The following is a 19024-nucleotide window of genomic DNA, read 5'->3' on the forward strand; positions in this document are numbered from 1 at the left end:
GGAGGGGTGGGGAGAGGAGGTGGGAGGGGTGGGGGAGAGGAGGGGGGAGGGGTGGGGAGAGGAGGGGGGAGGGGTGGGGAGAGGAGGGGAGGGGTGGGGAGAGGAGGGGGAGGGGTGGGGAGAGGAGGGGGGAGGGGTGGGAGAGGAGGGGGGAGGGGTGGGGAGAGGAGGGGGAGGGGTGGGGAGAAGAGGGGGGAGGGGTGGGGAGAGGAGGGGGGAGGGGTGGGAGGAGAGATGGGGGGAGGGGTGGGGGGAGAGGAGGGGGGGAGGGGTGGGGGGAGAGGAGGGGGGGAGGGGTGGGGGGAGAGGAGGGGTGGGGGGAGAGGCGGTGGGGAGAGGGAGAGGAGGTGGGGAGGGGAGGTGGGGAGGGGGAGAGGAGGGGGACGAGAGGTGGAAGTCTCCTCTTGATCAAATGGGACAAATCCTCTGGAAGATCTGGAGCCAGCCCCTTGGACTTCAGTATCCTGAGGATCTTGTTCGCCCGAGATACGGTGGACGTTCCTTCCGCTCAGGCGCATCTAGTCTTGCTGTCGGGCCGCTTACTGGGCTGCCTGCGCGACGCAGTGACTCCCGTCCTCGCTCACAGAGGGGCTATCTCACATCTGGGGCACTGATCTTGGAGGGCTTTGATGATGACCGCTTGCTGATGACAATGGTCCACAAACCCCTTCAGAGTCCTGTAAGAGTTTGGCATGTCTAGACTGTTGTCCGGCATGGCAACAAACACCCGCACGAATCCCCGGTTAATCTGGTCGAGAGTTACAAACCCAGACCCCAAGAAACTCTTCAGGAGTTTTACAATCAGGTCAGAGTTGACACAGCCTGCAGAGCACACTCTGGCCACCGATGAGGGAGCCCATTCAGCCAGGGCTCGGGGTGGCATGCTTCGGGCCCCTCCCGCACAGCCTGCAGCGCGCGTTTACAGAAACGGCCTGCCAGGAGCTACTGCACATGCATTCAGAATGCGGAGAGGTACCGGTACAGTTTTCAGCACCGGGACCTGGCTCCGCCCATCACACGTTCCGATGCACTGCGCCACAGGCCTGGAACCAACGGGGAGAATTCAGAGGTAAGAAATCGCCGCCGTTTCTGTTCTACAAGGTGCGCCGTACTAGCAGAGGGGGTAAACTTGGGCCCTCAGGTTCTAGGAATAACAACCACCGCCCACCTCCATAAAATTCAGACAGGACTCCAAAAAGCAAATGTGTTTTGCAGGTGTTTGACTTTGGGAACTTCAGCAATAATGCACAGCTGCGAATGGAGAATGCCACTTATAGATACTTGCTTTATCCTTCCAGTTTGAGGTTAAAACTTACTGGTCCCTGTATTGTACTTGAAAACTGAATTAAAAAGAAAGCAGCAGAAATATCACAGGCCAAAATTCAGATTTAGAAACTGAAGATTTTAACTGATTTGCTACTTTTAGGATTTTGCTATGCGTAAATTGATTGCACATTTATTCACCTAACAGTGCCTAAACTTCGAAAAGAAATCCTTGGCTATGAAGCACTTTTGGGACTTTGAGAACATGAAAAGCATTATTTAGACTTAAACCAAGACCCACTAAGAAACCAACGGTGGCGGTGTGGGGAGGGGGGGGTGGGCGAGGGAGGAGATCAAGGACAATTAATATTCAAGAAAAAAAAAGACATTTACTGTACTGTATTGTCAGCAGTGTGTACTAATTCTAAATGAACAATATTTTCACACTGCATGAAATAAAATAATATATACCACAGGAGCTGAGTAATGCCATAGGTTATAGTGCAGTTTTTACACATCTGTGATCCAGGTTCATATCTGAATGGTATGTTGACCTTTATTGCAACGGGGTTGGAGTACAAGAGTAAGGAAATCTTACGACAGTTGTACAGAACTTTGGTGAGACCACATCTGGAGTACTGCATACAGTTTTGGTCTCTAATGCTTTAGAGGTGATGCAACAAAGGTTCAGATCGATTCAGGTGATGAGGGGGTTGTCCTATGAGGAGAGATTGAGTAGAATAGGCCTATACTCTCTGGAACTTAGAAGAATGAGAGATGATCTCATTGAAATATATAAAGATTCTGTGAGGGCTTGACAGGATAGATGCTGAGAAGCTATTTCCCCTGGTTGGAGAGTTTAGAATTAGGGTGCATAGTCTCAGGATAAGGGGTCGGCCATTTAAGACTGAGATGCGGAGAAATTTCTTCACTCAGAGGATTATGAATCTTTGGAATCCTCTACCCCAGAGGGCAGTGGATGGTCAGTCGTTGAGTATATTCAAGACAGAGGTCATAAAATGACAGCAGTGACCCAATTATAGGTTGATGGGTGGGACTAAAAACATAATCAAAAAGATATCCCATTGGATAAGCTGCCAATATAAAGAAATACAGTGCAATAAAACAGTGCCTTGTCACTTTTCTTTCTGCAGTTATACCGTAACTCTTTGGCCACTATTTTTCAGTAAAACATTTATCAAACGTTTACAAAGCATACTGCTCGTGTCAGCCATGGCCGCGTTTCCTGAGGTCGTGAAAGGTGCGATAGAAATGCAAGTCTTTCTTTCATAGACGTCAAGGCTTCAAGACTTGGATTTATATAGCGCCTTTCACGACTCAAAGCGTTTTACAGCCAATGAAGTACTTTTGAAGTGCAGTCACTGTTGTAGTGTAGGAAACGCGGCAGCTAATTTGCGCACAAGCAAGCTCCCACAAAAAACAATGTGATAATGGCCAGATAATCTGTTTGTGTCACATTGATTGAAAGATAAATATTACCAGGTCACTGGGGAGAACTCCCCTGCTCTTTTTCGAAATAGTGCCATGGGACCTTTTATGTCCACCTGAGAGAGCAGGCGGGGTGTCGGTTTAACGTCTCTGCCTCAGTACTTCTTTGTGAGTGCCAGCCTAGATTTTTTTGTGCTTAAGTCCCTGGAATAGGACTTGAACCCACAACCTTCTGACTCCGAGGCAAAAGTGCTCCCCACTGAGCCACAGCTGACACAGGATGGGCCAACTATATTGCAATTTTTAAAACCTCTATGTTGACTCTTTCAAACCAGTATCGAGGCCCTAGATTTGAAGCCAGAATGGACCACTGGATCCAACAGCACTGCCAAATTCCTCCAGAGACAACTGAATGGTATTATTGGTCAGCGCTACAGCAACTGGTGAATATGAAAATTTAGCTTAATCTCTCCAAAGGATTTGAGGGTAAATGTATGGAACAAATACAAATAGATGTTCACTGTGCTCCTCTGTATCCCTACTAATCACATATTCACTACCACAAGCTGATGAATCAGGCCTCCGAGGTTGTTTTGTTTGGGACAACATTACAGGGTGTGATCCTAGCACAGTTCCGCAATGTTATTAAGACGGAAAGCATCTTAACTGTCCTTCCCCCGCCCTTGCTTTTTTGGCAAATTTAATCTCAATCTTTTGGTCTCTGCTGCATTTTAAGACGTGTTTCGTGGCTTTCAGAATCAGCTCGATGGCACCTTGTTCAGTGTGTTGTCTTCAGATATTGGATCTCCCTCCTCCAGGTCATACTAATTGGAATCCTAACGTGAAATTGCACAAGCACCACCAGAATGCATTGTATTTGACCCAAGGAATATGAATCACAACAAGCCTAAAATTAGTATTGGTGCATCATCAAGCTTAAAAGCTGTTTACAATAAGAGTATTGCTAAAGGAAGCCAAGCAATAGATTACATCACAGATTCTTACAGCACAGGAGGTAACCAGTTGGCCTGTTCTGGCTGTTTGAAAGAGCTATCCAACTAATTCCACTCCTCCATTGTAAATATTTCCTAGTACAGTACTGTTCAATCAGACCATAACTGTCCTTGTTATTTTGTAACATCTGTTTGACAATTGTTACTAAGGCCCCAAGTTTCCACACGCGGCAAAACAGGCGCCTCTCTGTGCTGGGCGCCCATTTTTCGCACCGTAAACGGCGCCTGAAAAAAATCGCGCTATTCAGCTCGATGTCTGCTTGGCGCGGCGCCCAGCGGGCGGAGCCTACCACTCGCGCCGATTTTGTAAGTAGGAGGGGGCGGGTACCATTTAAATGAGTTTTTTTCGTGCCAGCAACCCTGCGCGTGCGTGTTGGAGCGTTCGCGCATGCGCAGTGTGAAGGAAACATTGGCACTCGGCCATTTTAAAAAGTGCTGCAGAAAAAGTGAAAATTTGTTTATTGAACCCTTGCAAAGGCTTGTATTTTAATTTTTTTGATATTTCTGTGTGTGAGGGTGAGGGAGTGCATTCTGTAATTAAAGATAGACTGTGATAAACGGGACACATGCACTTGTTTGAGACTATTCAAATTCTTTGTAGCTGTTCAATTTTTAAAATTTTTTAATAAAACCACATTGCCCTTCCATGATCAGCACTGAGGCTTCTTGCAGCTTTCTCCCCCTGCCATCGGTCGGGCCCGCCGGGAACGGCTGCCTCAACTTCTGAGGATTCCTGCAGCCTTCTCGTTGCCTCCCCCACTGCTGTCAGGAACGGCTGCCTCAACTTCTGAGGCTTCCTGCAGCCTTCTCACTGCCTCCCCCCCCCCTGCTGTCGGGAAACCGCTGCCTGAAAGGCCTGCCTGAAGCACTTTCACACAGGTAGGAACATGGTTTATTGAATCTTTTCTTTGCTTATAAATTTTTATTCAGGTTGGATTTATTTGTATAAGTATAACTAAGGATTTATTGTAGAATGTAATGACTTCCCTTCCCCGGCCCCCCCCCCGCCCTCCACCTCGTTCCGGACGCCTAATTTGTAACCTGCGCCTGATTTTTTAATGTGTAGACAAGGTTTTTTCAAGCCTACAAAAATCTTCACTTGCTCCATTCTAAGTTAGTTTGGAGTACGTTTTCACTGTGGAAACTTTCAAATCAGGCGTCAGTGGCCAGACACGCCCCCATGGCTGATCATTCACCTCAGTACCCCTTTCCTGCTTCCTGCTTTTTTTGAAAAAAAAATTCTGTTCAAAAGTGAAACTGTTCTACCTGACTAGAACTGCAGAAAACTTAAATGTGGAGAATTCCGATTTCTAAGATACTCCGTTCTCCACCAGTTGCTCCTAAAAATCAGGAGCAAATCATGTGGAAACTTGGGGCCTATATGTGGGTGCTTCCTGGCCAAGGTGGGGCAATTTGTAGTGCATTTCCCTGCACATGAACATTATTTTCCAAGAACATTACACTTCTGAATGAATTTTAAAAGGTACTACTATTTTATCTCTGGTGTGGAGCACATCTTTATGTAGGAGCGATTCATATCCATCACATGAAATTAGCTATAGAAACTCCAACATCAATCAATGTGATCAACCATTAAAAAAAAACCAGAACCATAAACAGCAGACTTAACCGTTCTAATCAACATCTGAAACTTGGGCCCAATAACTGGTGCGCTTCAGAGGATGGGGCATCTTATCTTAAAATATGTGAAGTAGAAAACTTCCACACTATCTTAAAAGAAAAGGATTTACAAATGGAAATTATTTTTTTATTCCAAGAAGTCCACTTTGTAAAAATTGGAAATCTCTATTTGGTGCCTGGGAAATATAACAGAATATGGAGAATTAGAAAGAGAGAGACAGAAACAGAGACAGAGACGGAGCGAGACGGAGGGCGAGCGAAACGGAGGGCGAGCGAAATATAGAAACAGAAAATAGGTGCAGGAGTAGGCCATGTGGCCCTTCAAGCCTGCACAACCATTCAATAAGATCATGGCTGATCATTCACCTCAGTACCCCTTTCCTGCTTTCTCTCCACACCCCTTGATCCCTTTAGCCGTAAGGGCCATATCTAACTCCCTCTTGAATATATCCAATGAACTGGCATCAACAACTCTCTGCAGTAGGGAATTCCACAGGTTAACAACTCTCTGAGTGAAGAAGTTTCTCCTCATCTCGGTCCTAAATGGCTTACCCCTTATCCTTAGACTGTGTCCCCTGGTTCTGGACTTCCCCAACATCGGGAACATTCTTCCTGTATCTAACCTGTCCAGTCCCGTCAGAATTTTATATGTTTCTATGAGATTCCCTCTCATCCTTCTAAACTCCAGTGAATACAGGCCCAGGTTATCCAGTCTCTCCTCATATGCCAGTCTTGCCATCTCGGGAATCAGTCTGGTAAACCTTCGCTGCACTCCCTCAATAGCAAGAACGTCCTTTCTCAGATTAGGACACCAAAACTGAACACAGTATTCCAGGTGAGGCCTCACCAAGGCTCTGTACAACTGCAGCAAGACCTCCCTGCTCCGATATTCAAATCACCTAGCAACATACCATTTGCCTTCTTCACCGCCTGCTGTACCTGCATGCTAACTTTGACTGATGTACCATGACACCCAGGTCTCGTTGCACTTCCCCTTTTCCTAATCTGCCACCATTCAGATAATATTCTACCTTCGGTGTTTTTGCCCTCAAAGTAGATAACCTCACATTTATCCACATTATACTGCATCTGCCATGCATTTGCCCACTCACCTGACCTGTTCAAGTCATCCTGCAGACTCTTAGCATCCTCCTCACAGCTCACACCGCCACCCAGCTTAGTGTCATCTGCAAACTTGGAGATATTGCACTCAATTTCTTCATCGAAATCATTAATGTATACTGTAAATAGCTGTGGTCCCAGCACTGAGCCCTGCGGCACCCCACTAGTCACTGGCTGTCATTCTGAAAAGGACCCATTTATCCCGACTCTCTGCTTCCTGTCTGCCAACCAGTTTTCTATCCACGTCAGTACATTACCCCCAATATCACGTGCTTTCATTTTGTACACCAATCTCGTGTGGGACCTTGTCAAAAGCCTTTTGAAAGTCCAAATACACCACATACACTGCTTCTCCACTGTCCGCTCTACTCGTTACATCCTCAAAAAATTCCAGAAGATTTGTCAAGCATGATTTCTCTTCCATAAATCCATGCTGACTTGGACCGATCCTGTCACTGCTTTCCAAATGCGCTGCTATTACATCTTCAATAATTGATTACAGCATTTTCCCCACCACTGATGTCGGGCTAACCGGTCTATAATACCTCGTTTTCCCTCCCTTTTTTAAAAAGTGGGGTTACATTAGCTACCCTCTAGTCCATAGGAACTGATCCAGAGTCGAAGGAGGGGGGGGGGCGGGAGGGCGGAGCGCGCCGACGTGCGAGAGGGGGGACCGCGCGCGAGGGGGGGGGGGGGGCGGAGCGCGCGCGAGGGGGGGGGGGAGGGCGGAGCGCGCGCGAGGGGGGGGGAGGGCGGAGCGCGCGCGAGGGGGGGGGAGGGCGGAGCGCGCGCGAGGGGGGGGGAGGGCGGAGCGCGCGCGAGGGGGGGGGAGGGCGGAGCGAGGGGGGGGGGGAGGGCGGAGCGCGCGCGAGGGGGGGGGGAGGGCGGAGCGCGCGCGAGGGGGGGGAGGGCGGAGCGCGCGCGCGCGAGGGGGGAGGGCGGAGCGCGCGCGCGCGCGAGGGGGGGGGAGAGGGCGGAGCGCGCGCGCGCGAGGGGGGGGAGAGGGCGGAGCGCGCGCGCGCGAGGGGGGGGAGAGGGCGGAGCGCGCGCGCGCGAGGGGGGAGAGGGCGGAGCGCGCGCGCGCGAGGGGGGAGAGGGCGGAGCGCGCGCGCGCGCGAGGGGGGGAGGGCGGAGCGCGCGCGCGCGAGGGGGGGGAGGGCGGAGCGCGCGCGCGCGAGGGGGGGGGAGGGCGGAGCGCGCGCGCGCGAGGGGGGAGAGGGCGGAGCGCGCGCGCGCGAGGGGGTGAGGGCGGAGCGCGCGCGCGCGAGGGGGGAGACACGCGCGAGGGGGGAGAGGGCGGAGCGCGTGCGCGCGAGGGGGGAGAGGGCGGAGCGCGCGCGCGAGGGGGGAGAGGGCGGAGCGCGCGCGCGCGAGGGGGGAGAGGGCGGAGCGCGCGCGCGCGAGGGGGAGAGGGCGGAGCGCGCGCGCGCGAGGGGGAGAGGGCGGAGCGCGCGCGCGCGAGGGGGGAGAGGGCGGAGCGCGCGCGCGCGAGGGGGGAGAGGGCGGAGCGCGCGCGCGCGAGGGGGGAGAGGGCGGAGCGCGCGCGCGCGAGGGGGAGAGGGCAGAGCGCGCGCGCGCGAGGGGGAGAGGGCGGAGCGCGCGCGCGCGAGGGGGAGAGGGCGGAGCGCGCGCGCGCGAGGGGGGAGAGGGCGGAGCGCGCGCGCGCGAGGGGGGAGAGGGCGGAGCGCGCGCGCGCGAGGGGGGAGAGGGCGGAGCGCGCGCGCGCGAGGGGGGAGAGGGCGGAGCGCGCGCGCGCGAGGGGGGAGAGGGCGGAGCGCGCGCGCGCGAGGGGGGAGAGGGCGGAGCGCGCGCGCGCGAGGGGGGAGAGGGCGGAGCGCGCGCCGCGAGGGGGGAGAGGGCGGAGCGCGCGCGCGCGAGGGGGGAAGAGGGCGGAGCGCGCGCGCGCGAGGGGGGAAGAGGGCGGAGCGCGCGCGCGCGAGGGGGGAGAGGGCGGAGCGCGCGCGCGCGAGGGGGGAGAGGGCGGAGCGCGCGCGCGAGGGGGGAGAGGGCGGAGCGCGCGCGCGCGAGGGGGGAAGAGGGCGGAGCGCGCGCGCGCGAGGGGGGAGAGGGCGGAGCGCGCAGGGGGGGAGGGCGGAGTGCGCGCGAGGGGGGGGAGGGCAGAGCGCGCGCTAGCGAGGGGGGAGAGGGCGGAGCGCGCCGGGGGGGGGAGGGCGGAGCGCGCCGGGGGGGGGGGAGGGCAAAGCGCAGGGGGGGGAGGGCGGAGCGCGCGCGAGGGGGGGGGGGGGGAGGAGGGCGGAGCGCGCGGCGGGGGGAGGGCGGAGACAGACAATATATTTATTTATTTAGGGTATTGGTGATGATTCACCAGAGGGCAGGACGAGAGATTGTTGATCATGCTGCATCATTTGGGGATAGATTTGGTTAATGTCTCTCTCACCTTTGGTTATTTAGTATCTGACCAAACCTATCCCCAAGTGATGCAGCATGAGCTGTTAGTCTTTTGTTCTGCCCTGTGGTGAATCATCACCACCACCCTTTATTAGATTAGGATTTGCGTAACAGTAAAAGTATTTTGAAGCATTAACTTAACACCAACCAGTGCCTATGTGTTGATATGAAAGTTACTTTCCTCATCAAGTGATTTTCATCATGCACCATCTTATATTTCACTTACCGAACAGGCACATATTCTTGTGTTCAAATCCCTCCCTTCCCAACTCTATAACCTCCTCCAGTCCAACAACTCTCCGAAATCTGTGTGCTCATCTAATTCTGGCCTCTTGAGAATCCCAGATTATAATCACTCAACCAGGCCAATACAGTGTAATGAATATTAAACAAATATTCCCACGGTTACATTCAATAGAACTAATTATCATCTCCATTAGCCACAAATATGGCTACAGTTCTTTCAACTAGGCTTACACAAAGTCATCCACTAGAAACAAGTTAGATCCAGAATAAATCGGATGTCATACATTTGTTAAGATCAGAGATACTAAACAAAAAAATTACCATCCTATATAACTTATGCAAACCTGTTGAGACCTTAAGTACAGAACACACAACTCTGAGCAATGAATCAGCCTGCACCACCAGATTATACATGTTTGATAATGCAGCACAATTAGTTAGTGGGCATACTTCTAATGTATGCGTAATACATTCAAATACAAGAATGATAAAAAGGAAACAAAACAATACATATTTTGTATATAAAAACAGAAAATGCTGTAAATCTCAGCAGGTCAGGCAGCATCTGTGGAGAGAAAAACAGAGTTAACGTTTAAGGTCGATGACCCTTCGTCAGAACTGGCGAATTTTTGAAAAGAACAGATCTTAAGGAGCACTGAAAGGGGGAGAGGAAAAAGAACAAAAGTATTTGGTCCTCTGGACAGTGGGAAGGGTGGCGGTAAAAGGGCAGGTGTTGCGTTTCCTGCGCTTGCACGGGAAGGTGCCGTGGGAAGGGGAGGGGATGCTGAGGGCGACTGCGGAGTGGACCAGGGTGTCGCGGAGGGAGTGGTCCCATCGGAATGCTGAGAGGGGAGGGGTGGGGAAGATGTGATTGGTGGTGGGATCACGCTGGAGGTGGCGGAAATAGCGGAGGATGATCCGTTGAACATGGAGGCTGGTGGGGAACTCTGTTGTGGTTCTGAGAGGAAGGGGAAGGGGGAGAGAAAGAGGTGAGAGCAGAGGTGCAGGAAATAGAACAGACATGGCGGAGGGGAATCCTCGGTTGAGGAAAGACATGATGTCAGAGGCACTAGTGTGGAAGGTGGCGTCGTCAGAGCAGATGCGACGGAGACACTGGGAGAATGGAATGGAGTCCTTACAGGATGCGGGGGGGAAGGAAGTGTAATCCAGGTAGCTGTGGGATTCAATGGACTTATAGCGGATACTGGTCAATAGCCTATCCCCAAAAATGGAGACAGAGAAGTCGAGGAAGGGATAGGAAGAGTCGGAGATGGACCATCTGAAGGTGAGGGAAGGGTGGAAATTGAATGCAAAGTGAATGATTCTGTATATACTTGATTAGGAACTTAACAGGAGTCGGCGATTCAGCCCCTCAAGCCTATTCCGCAACTCAATCAGATCATGGCTGATCTGTACCTCAACTCCATTTGTCCGCTTTTGCTCTATATCCCTCAACACCCTTAGCCAACAAAAATCTATCCAAGTTGGTCTTGAAAGTTTCAATTGACTCAGTATCCAGCGCCTTTTGGGGGGGGGGGGGGGGGGGGGGGGGGGGGGCGAAGAGTTCCAGGTTGTTAACTACCCTGTGTGTGAAGAAGTGCTTCCTGATTTCACTCTTCGATAACCTGGCAATAGTTCTGGTTTTCATTATTATAGAGAGGATATCGAGGCACTGTAGAAAGTGCAAAAAATATTTACCATGATGATATCAGAACTGAGAGGTTATAACCATCAGCAAGACTGAACATGCTGAGACTCTTCTCTAGAAAAGAGAAGGCCAAGGGGTGACCCTAATAGAGGTTTTTATGAAAATAGAAGGGCTTGATAGAGTAGACGTAGGGATGGTGTTGCTACTTATGTGGAGACCAAAACTACTCATAAATAGAAGGCAATCACTAATAAATCTAATAGGGAAATTCAGGAGAAACCTCTTTACCCAGAGAGTGGTTAGAACGTGGAACTCACTACTACAATGAGTAGTTGAGGCAAATAGCATAGATGTATTTAAGGGTAAGCTAGATAAATATGAGAGAAAGGAATAGAAGGCTATGCTGACAGGGCGAGATGAAGTAGAGTGGGAGGAGGCTTGTGTGGAGCATAAACATCAGTATGGACCAGTTTCTGTGCTATACATTCTCTGTATCCCCATCCATATTCTATACTCAAGGGAAAACAAGGCAATTTTATGCAACCGGTCCTTAGAATTTAACCCTTTCACACACAGTATAATTGTGGTGAATCTGCGCTGCACCCCCTCCACGGACAAGATATCCTTTATGTGCTGCGGTGGCCACAACACGATAGTCTTGATGGGGTCCGTAAGGCTCTGTAGAACATAAACATAACTTCCTCCCCTTTGTATTTCAGCCCCATTGAGATAAAGGACAACATTCCATTCGCCTTTTGATTGCATTTTGGACCTGTCCACTAGCTTTCAGTATATACACTTGAGTACATGTACACCAAAATCTCTTTGCTCCTCCACAGTCCCTAGTTTCTCACCATTTTGAAAATACTCAGATCTACCTTTCTTGGATCCAAAGTGGATGACCTCGCACTACTCCACATTTAACTCCATTTGCCACAGTTTTTGGCCACCCACTTAATCTATGTCGCTTTGTAATTTCCTGCTCTAATCTGCACTACTTACTGTGCCTCCCGTCTTTCGGATGAGACGTTAAACTGAGGGCCCCTCTGCCATCTCGGGTGGACGTAAAAAAATCCCATGTCACTATTTTGAAGAGGAGCAGGGGAATTATCCCCGGTGTCCTGGCCAATATTTATCCCTTAACCAACATCACTAAAGCAGATTATCTGGTCATTATCTCATTGCTGTTTGTGGGAGCTTGCTGTGCACAAATTGGCTGCCGTGTTTCCTACATTACAACAGTGACTACATTTCAAAAGTACTTCATTGGCTGTAAAGTGCTTTAGGAAATCTTGGAAGTTATGAAAGGAGTTATAGAAATACAAGTTTTTCTTCATTTTCCAACTTAGTATCATCTGCAAACTCCGACATACAACCGTCTATTCAAGTCATTGATAAATATGGTGAAAGATTGAAGCCCCAGAACAGATCCGTGGGGAATACCACTTGTCGTACCATTTATCCACACCCTCTGTCTCTGACCTCCCAATCAATTTCCAACCCATGTTGCAAGCACTTCCCCGGTACTGTACTGAAATGTCTGCCGATATTACGTGCTCAAGTCTCAGGAGTGGGGCTTGAAAACCGGCATTTTCTTGCACATGATTTGCGAGGTAAGCATCATCAGAAACTCATGATTACAGAAAATTTTTTTTTTTTTTTAAACTACCACGATATTACAACGATAATGAAAATGGTTGCAAAATTATCCACACAAATTATGACCTGCAAAATAATAGTGTTGAACCCAGAGAAAATGTTCCATTGGGTGCAGGGGAAGATGAGTGAAGATGGGCAATAAGGAGAAACACATGCTTATTTCTATTCACATGTTCTCAATTTAAAGAAACAATATCAAAGTACGAACAGATAATACATTTAATAAGGTAGTCAGTCATTACTTTCAAAGGGGAATTGGATAACTGAGGAGAAGCAAAAAGGAAAGAGCAGAGGCTCTGACCATCATTTTCCAATCCTCTCTGCCAGAGGACTGGAGGACTGCTAATGTTGTACATTTGTTTAAAAAGGGAGAAAGGGATAGACCGAATAATTGCAGGCCAGTCAGCTTTACTTCAGTGGTGGGAGAATTATTGGAAAAAATTCTGAGAGTCAGGATAAATCTTCATTTAGAAAGACATGGATTAATCAAGGACAGTCAGTATGGATTTGTTAAGGGAAGATCGTGTCTGACTAACTTGACTGAATTTTTTGAGGGTAGTGCTTTTGATGTAGTGTATATGGATTTTAGCAAAGTTTTTGATGAAGTCCCACATGGCAGACTGGTCACAAAAGTAAAAACCCATGGGATCCAGGGGAAAGTGGCAAGTTAGATCCAAAATTGGCTCAGAGGCAGGAAGCAAAGGGAATGTGGTTGATGAGGGTTTTTGTGACTGGAAGGCTGTTTCCAGTGGGGTTCTACAGGGTTCGGTACTAAGTCCCTTCCTTTTTGTGGTATATATCAATGATTTAGACTTGAATGTAGGGGTTATGATTAAGAAGTTTGAGAATGATACTAAAATCGGCTGTGTGGTTGATAATGAAGAAGAAATCCGTAGACTGCAGGAAGATATCAGTGAATTGGTCAGTTGGGCAGAACAGTGGCAAATGGAATTCAATCCGGAGAAATGAGATCATTCATTTCGGGAGGGCTAACAAGGCAAGGGAATACACATTAAATGGTAGGATACTGAGAAGTGTAGAGGAACAAAGGGACCTTGGAGTGCATGTCCACAGATCCCTGAAGGTAGCAGGCCATGTAGATAAGGTGATTAAGAAGGCATACGGAATACCTGCCTTTATTAGCCGAGGTATAGAATACAAGAGCAGGGAGGTTATGCTTGAACTGTATAAAACACTAGTTCGGCCACAGCTAGAATACTGCTTGCAGTTCTGGTCACCACATTACAGGAAAGATGTGATTGCAGTAGAGAGGGTACAGAGAGGATTTACGAGGATGTTTCCTGGACTGGAGAATTTTAGCTATGAGGAAAGACTGGATAGGCTGGGTTTGTTTCCTTTGGAACAGAGGAGGCTGAGGGGAGTCCTTATTGAGGTGTATAAAATTATGAGGGGCCTAGATATAGTGGATAGGAAGGACTTATTTCACTTAGCAGAGGGGTCAGCAACCAGGGGGCATAGATTTAAAGTAATTGGTAGGAGGTTTAGATAGGATTTGAAGGGAAGTGTCTTCACCCAGAGGGTGGTGGGGGCCTGGAAGGCCTGAAAGGATGGTAGAGGCAGAAACCTTCACATTTAAAAAATACTTGGATGTGCACTTGAAGTGTCGTAACTTACAGGGCTATGAACCAAGAGCTGGAAAGTGGGATTAGGCTGGATAGCTCTTTGTCGCAGTTGCGGACACAATGGGCCGAAACGGCCTCCTTCCGTGCTGTAAATTTCTATGATTTGCAGGACTATGGGGAATGATCTGGGTGGAGTGGGATTAATTGGATAGCTCTTTCACGATGGGTCGAATAAGAACATAATAGGAGCAGGAGTAGGCCATATAGCCCCTCGAGCCTACTCCGCCATTTAATATGATCATGGCTGACCCGATCATGGAATCGGGTCCACTTCCCTGCCCACTCCCCATAACCACTTATCAGTTAATGGGCCTCTTCTATGCTGTATCATTTCTGTGATCATAAATGTTGTACAGCTCCCTACCTGGTCCTGAGGGCTTGCCAGGCCGCGTCCACATCTGCATAGAGGTTTTTCTCGGAGGGTTTCCCGGAGCTGGCCCCGTAGCCCGAGTAATCGTAGGAGAAGACGTTGCAGTTAATCCTGGAGCCAAGGCCGATGTAGAAGCTGCTCATCTGGCCCAGGTCCACCGCGTTGCCGTGCGAGAAGAGCAGCGTGAACTTGGCGCTGGGAGAGCAGCGGATGAACATGCAAGCGATCCGGTTGCCCCGGCTGGTCCTGGTCATGAAGGCCTCGATCGAGTCCTTCTCCCGCTGCGAGTACTGCCAGTCGGCCCGCTCGGACAGGTGCAGGCTCCAGCGGCCTCCCGACTCGTCAGCCAGCAGCGCGTAGGTGGGCTCGGGGGGTAGGAAAGCCAGCTTGGAGGCGATGCGACCCGGGCACGGGGGGCAGCAGAATAGGCAGCACAGCTCACTCAGTGACAGGTTATTCATGTCAGGACCAGTCCCAATTCAATAACTACAATAAATAAAGCAACGAACAATTCCAGTGACTGCAGAAGAGATTTAAAAATCCTGTCTGGGAGAGTTTAACACGAAACTTTTTCCTTGCAAATTCTTTCTGTGGTAAACTGTCACAGATGATGAGACGGCGATCCGGTGCATAACATCATGAATCTCACGGGAAAGTCAAATTGCATGCCGGCTGATTCTATATCTGAATAATAAATACACAGGTAACCTATCTTTTTGTGTATGCAACAAATTTCCCCAGCTCATTGATCGAAGTGAAAGCGAAGCGTCGGTGTCATTTAAACAAAAAGAGAAACTTCACCCGAAGCTGCAATCATTGGCACCCAGGGGACAGGGAGGCGAGACAACAAGTCCCTTTGCTCCCTCTCTCTGGGGGTGCGGCCTTTTGGGGGGGGGGGGTGGAGGGAGGATCCCACGGCACCGTGTTATCCCTCACACACACACAGGCCTCGGTCTGCTCGTCCGTCCCGACAATGCGGCGAAATTCTAGCCCACTCCCCACACCGATGGGTTTCAGAGACGAGACGAGGCCCTGGGCTGAGGGGAAAACGATTCTCCGCTCGGGTCTCGCGCGGCAAACAAAACCCAGGACAATCCCACACGCTCCAGAGGCACAGGCTCGCTCGTTTGTTCCTTTCTTCTTCTTCTTTCACATCCGTAATTTTATTTTTATAACCCGAGGCGTTTCCATTACTTTTGTTTAATATAAACATACACAAGGTAAAATAACTTTGACCCCCCCCCCTTTGGAGGTTGCAGGAAATGAAGGAGGGAAGGGAAACGGTCACTCAGCTGGCGCGCATGTGCAGTTGACACCACTTCGAGGGGGAGGAGGCTGGTCATAGCGTCGCGCGCATGCGTAGTTGACGCCAGAGTGGGGGGAAGAGACCGTTCGCTAGGTGGCGCGCATGCGCGATTTAGGGGCGACCAATCTGTTCACAGGATTGAAAAGCACTCACAATTAACATAAAATAAGCTTCCAAAGAACCAATATTTCCTAATCAGTTGTAACAATAACAGAGCCTTTCGCGAGAGGTGGGCACAGAGGGACTGGAGTGCATCATCACCCCCCCCCCCAACCCTGCAACCAAATTTTAATTTGATTTTATATGTTTTAAAGTTTAATTTGTTTTATTGCCGGGTTTAAATGTATCCCTCCCATTTTAGCCAGGGGGCACTTGTATAATTTGTGGTTTTAGTACCCAAAAAACCCACAAAAAAAACAAAAAACAAAAAAAGGGCACTTGTAAACTGTTTGGAGTGTCCCCCCCTTTAATAAGGGGGCACTTGATTTAATGTTTATTTATTGTTCTCTCAAAAGAGTTGTAACAATACAGAGCCTTTCACGAGAGGTGGGCACAGAGGGACTGGAGTGCATCATCACCCCTGGCAACCATATTTTAATTTGAATTAAGTTGATGGCCAAAATTTAATGTTTATTTGTCGGTTTTAGTGCTCCCCTTTAATCAGGGGGCACTTGATTTACAGATCAACTTAAAATAGTTGTAACAGTAACAGACAAACATATATATTTATAATACATCCAAAGTCATTAGCTTGGATGATGTGGAATCGGTATGGGTGGAGCTACGGAATACCAAGGGGCAGAAAATGCTAGTGGGAGTTGTGTACAGACCTCCAAACAGTAGTACTGATGTTGGGAAGGGCATCAAACAGGAAATTAGGCGTGCGTGCAATAAAGGTGCAGCAGTTATCATGGGTGACTTTAATATGCATATAGATTGGGCTAACCAAACTGGAAACAATACGATGGAGGAGGATTTCCTGGAGTGCATAAGGGATGGTTTTTTAGACCAATATGTCGAGGAACCAACTAGGGGGGAGGCCATCTTAGACTGGGTGTTGTGTAATGAGAGAGGATTAATTAGCAATCTCGTTGTGCGAGGCCCCTTGGGGAAGAGTGACCATAATATGGTGGAATTCTACATTAGGATGGAGAATGAAACAGTTAATTCAGAGACCATGGTCCAGAACTTAAAGAAGGGTAACTTTGAAGGTATGAGGCGTGAATTGGCTAGGATAGATTGGCGAATGATGCTTAAGGGGTTGACAGTGGATGGGCAATGGCAGACATTTAGAGATCGCATGGATGAACTACAACAATTGTACATCCCTGTCTGGCGTAAAAATAAAAAAGGGAAGGTGGCTCAACCGTGGCTATCAAGGGAAATCAGGGATAGTATTAAAGCCAAGGAAGTGGCATACAAATTGGCCAGAAATAGCGGTGAACCCGGGGACTGGGAGAAATTTAGAACTCAGCAGAAGAGGACGAAGGGTTTGATTAGGGCAGGGAAAATAGAGTACGAGAGGAAGCTTGCAGGGAACATTAAAATGGACTGTAAAAGCTTATATAGATATGTAAAGAGAAAAAGGTAAGTAAAGACAAACGTAGGTCCCCTGCAGTCAGAATCAGGGGAAGTCATAACGGGGAACAAAGAAATGGCAGACCAATTGAACAAGTACTTTGGTTCGGTATTCACTAAGGAGGACACAAACAACTTTCCGGATATAAAAGGGGTCAGAGGGTCTAGTCAGAAGGAGGAACTAAGGGAAATCCTTATTAGTCGGGAAATTGTGTTGGGGAAATTGATGGGACTGAAGGCCAATAAATCCCCAGGGCCTGATTGTCTGCATCCCAGAGTGCTTAAGGAGGTGGCCTTGGAAATAGCGGATGCATTGACAGTCATTTTCCAACATTACATAGAATCTGGATCAGTTCCTATGGAGTGGAGGGTAGCCAATGTAACCCCACTTTTTAAAAAAGGAGGGGGAGAGAAAACAGGGAATTATAGACCGGTCAGCCTGACATCGGTAGTGGGTAAAATGATGGAATCAATTATTAAGGATGTCATAGCAGCGCATTTGGAAAGAGGTGACATGATAGGTCCAAGTCAGCATGGATTTGTGAAAGGGAAATCATGCTTGACAAATCTTCTGGAATTTTTTGAGGATGTTTCCAGTAGAGTGGACAAGGGAGAACCAGTTGATGTGGTGTATTTGGACTTTCAGAAGGCTTTCGACAAAGTCCCACACAAGAGATTAATGTGCAAAGTTAAAGCACATGGGATTGGAGGTAGTGTGCTGACGTGGATTGAGAACTGGTTGGCAGACAGGAAGCAAAGAGTAGGAGTTTATGGATACTTTTCAGAATGGCAGGCAGTGACTAGTGGGGTACCGCAAGATTCTGTGCTGGGGCCTCAGCTGTTTACATTGTACATTAATGATTTGGACGAGGGGATTAAATGTAGTATCTCCAAATTTGCGGATGACACTAAGTTGGGTGGCAGTGTGAGCTGCGAGGAGGATGCTATGAGGCTGCAGAGTGACTTGGATAGGTTAGGTGAGTGGGCAAATGCATGGCAGATGAAGTATAATGTGGATAAATGTGAGGTTATCCACTTTGGTGGTAAAAACAGAGACAGACTATTATCTGAATGGTGACAGATTAGGAAAAGGGGAGGTGCAACGAGACCTGGGTGTCATGGTACATCAGTCATTGAAGGTTGGCATGCAGGTACAGCAGGCGGTTAAGAAAGCAAATGGCATGTTGGCCTTCATAGCGAGGGGATTTGAGTACAGGGGCAGGGAGGTGTTACTACAGTTGTACAGGGCCTTGGTGAGGCCACACCTGGAGTATTGTGTACAGTTTTGGTCTCCTAACTTCTTGCTATTGAGGGAGTGCAGCGAAGGTTCACCAGACTGATTCCCGGGATGGCGGGACTGATATATCAAGAAAGACTGGATCAACTGGGCTTGTATTCACTGGAGTTCAGACAAATGAGAGGGGATCTCATGGAAACGTTTAAAATTCTGACGGGTTTAGACAGGTTAGATGCAGGAAGAATGTTCCCGATGTTGGGGAAGTCCAGAACCAGGGATCACAGTCTAAGGATAAGGGGTAAGCCATTTAGGACCGAGATGAGAAGAAACTTCTTCACCCAGAGAGTGGTGATCCTGTGGAATTCTCTACCACAGAAAGTTGTTGAGGCCAATTCACTAAATATATTCAAAAAGGAGTTAGATGAAGTCCTTACTACTAG

General features: G+C 49.1%; 1 protein-coding gene across 1 annotated transcript in view; it reads right to left on the reverse strand.

Annotated features, from left to right (window-relative positions):
• The window catches only part of LOC139268807 (alpha/beta hydrolase domain-containing protein 17B), a 103378-nt gene extending 87647 nt beyond the window's left edge, over positions 1-15731 (reverse strand). Inside the window, exon 1 of the mRNA XM_070887524.1 lies at positions 14458-15731. Coding sequence (XP_070743625.1) covers positions 14458-14924 — 467 coding nt within the window. The 5' untranslated portion in view covers positions 14925-15731. The remainder of the gene's footprint in view (positions 1-14457) is intronic.
• Positions 15732-19024: the final 3293 nt, after the last annotated feature.

The sequence above is a fragment of the Pristiophorus japonicus genome, chromosome 1, assembly GCF_044704955.1.
Source record: "Pristiophorus japonicus isolate sPriJap1 chromosome 1, sPriJap1.hap1, whole genome shotgun sequence".
Classification (NCBI taxonomy): domain Eukaryota; kingdom Metazoa; phylum Chordata; class Chondrichthyes; family Pristiophoridae; genus Pristiophorus; species Pristiophorus japonicus.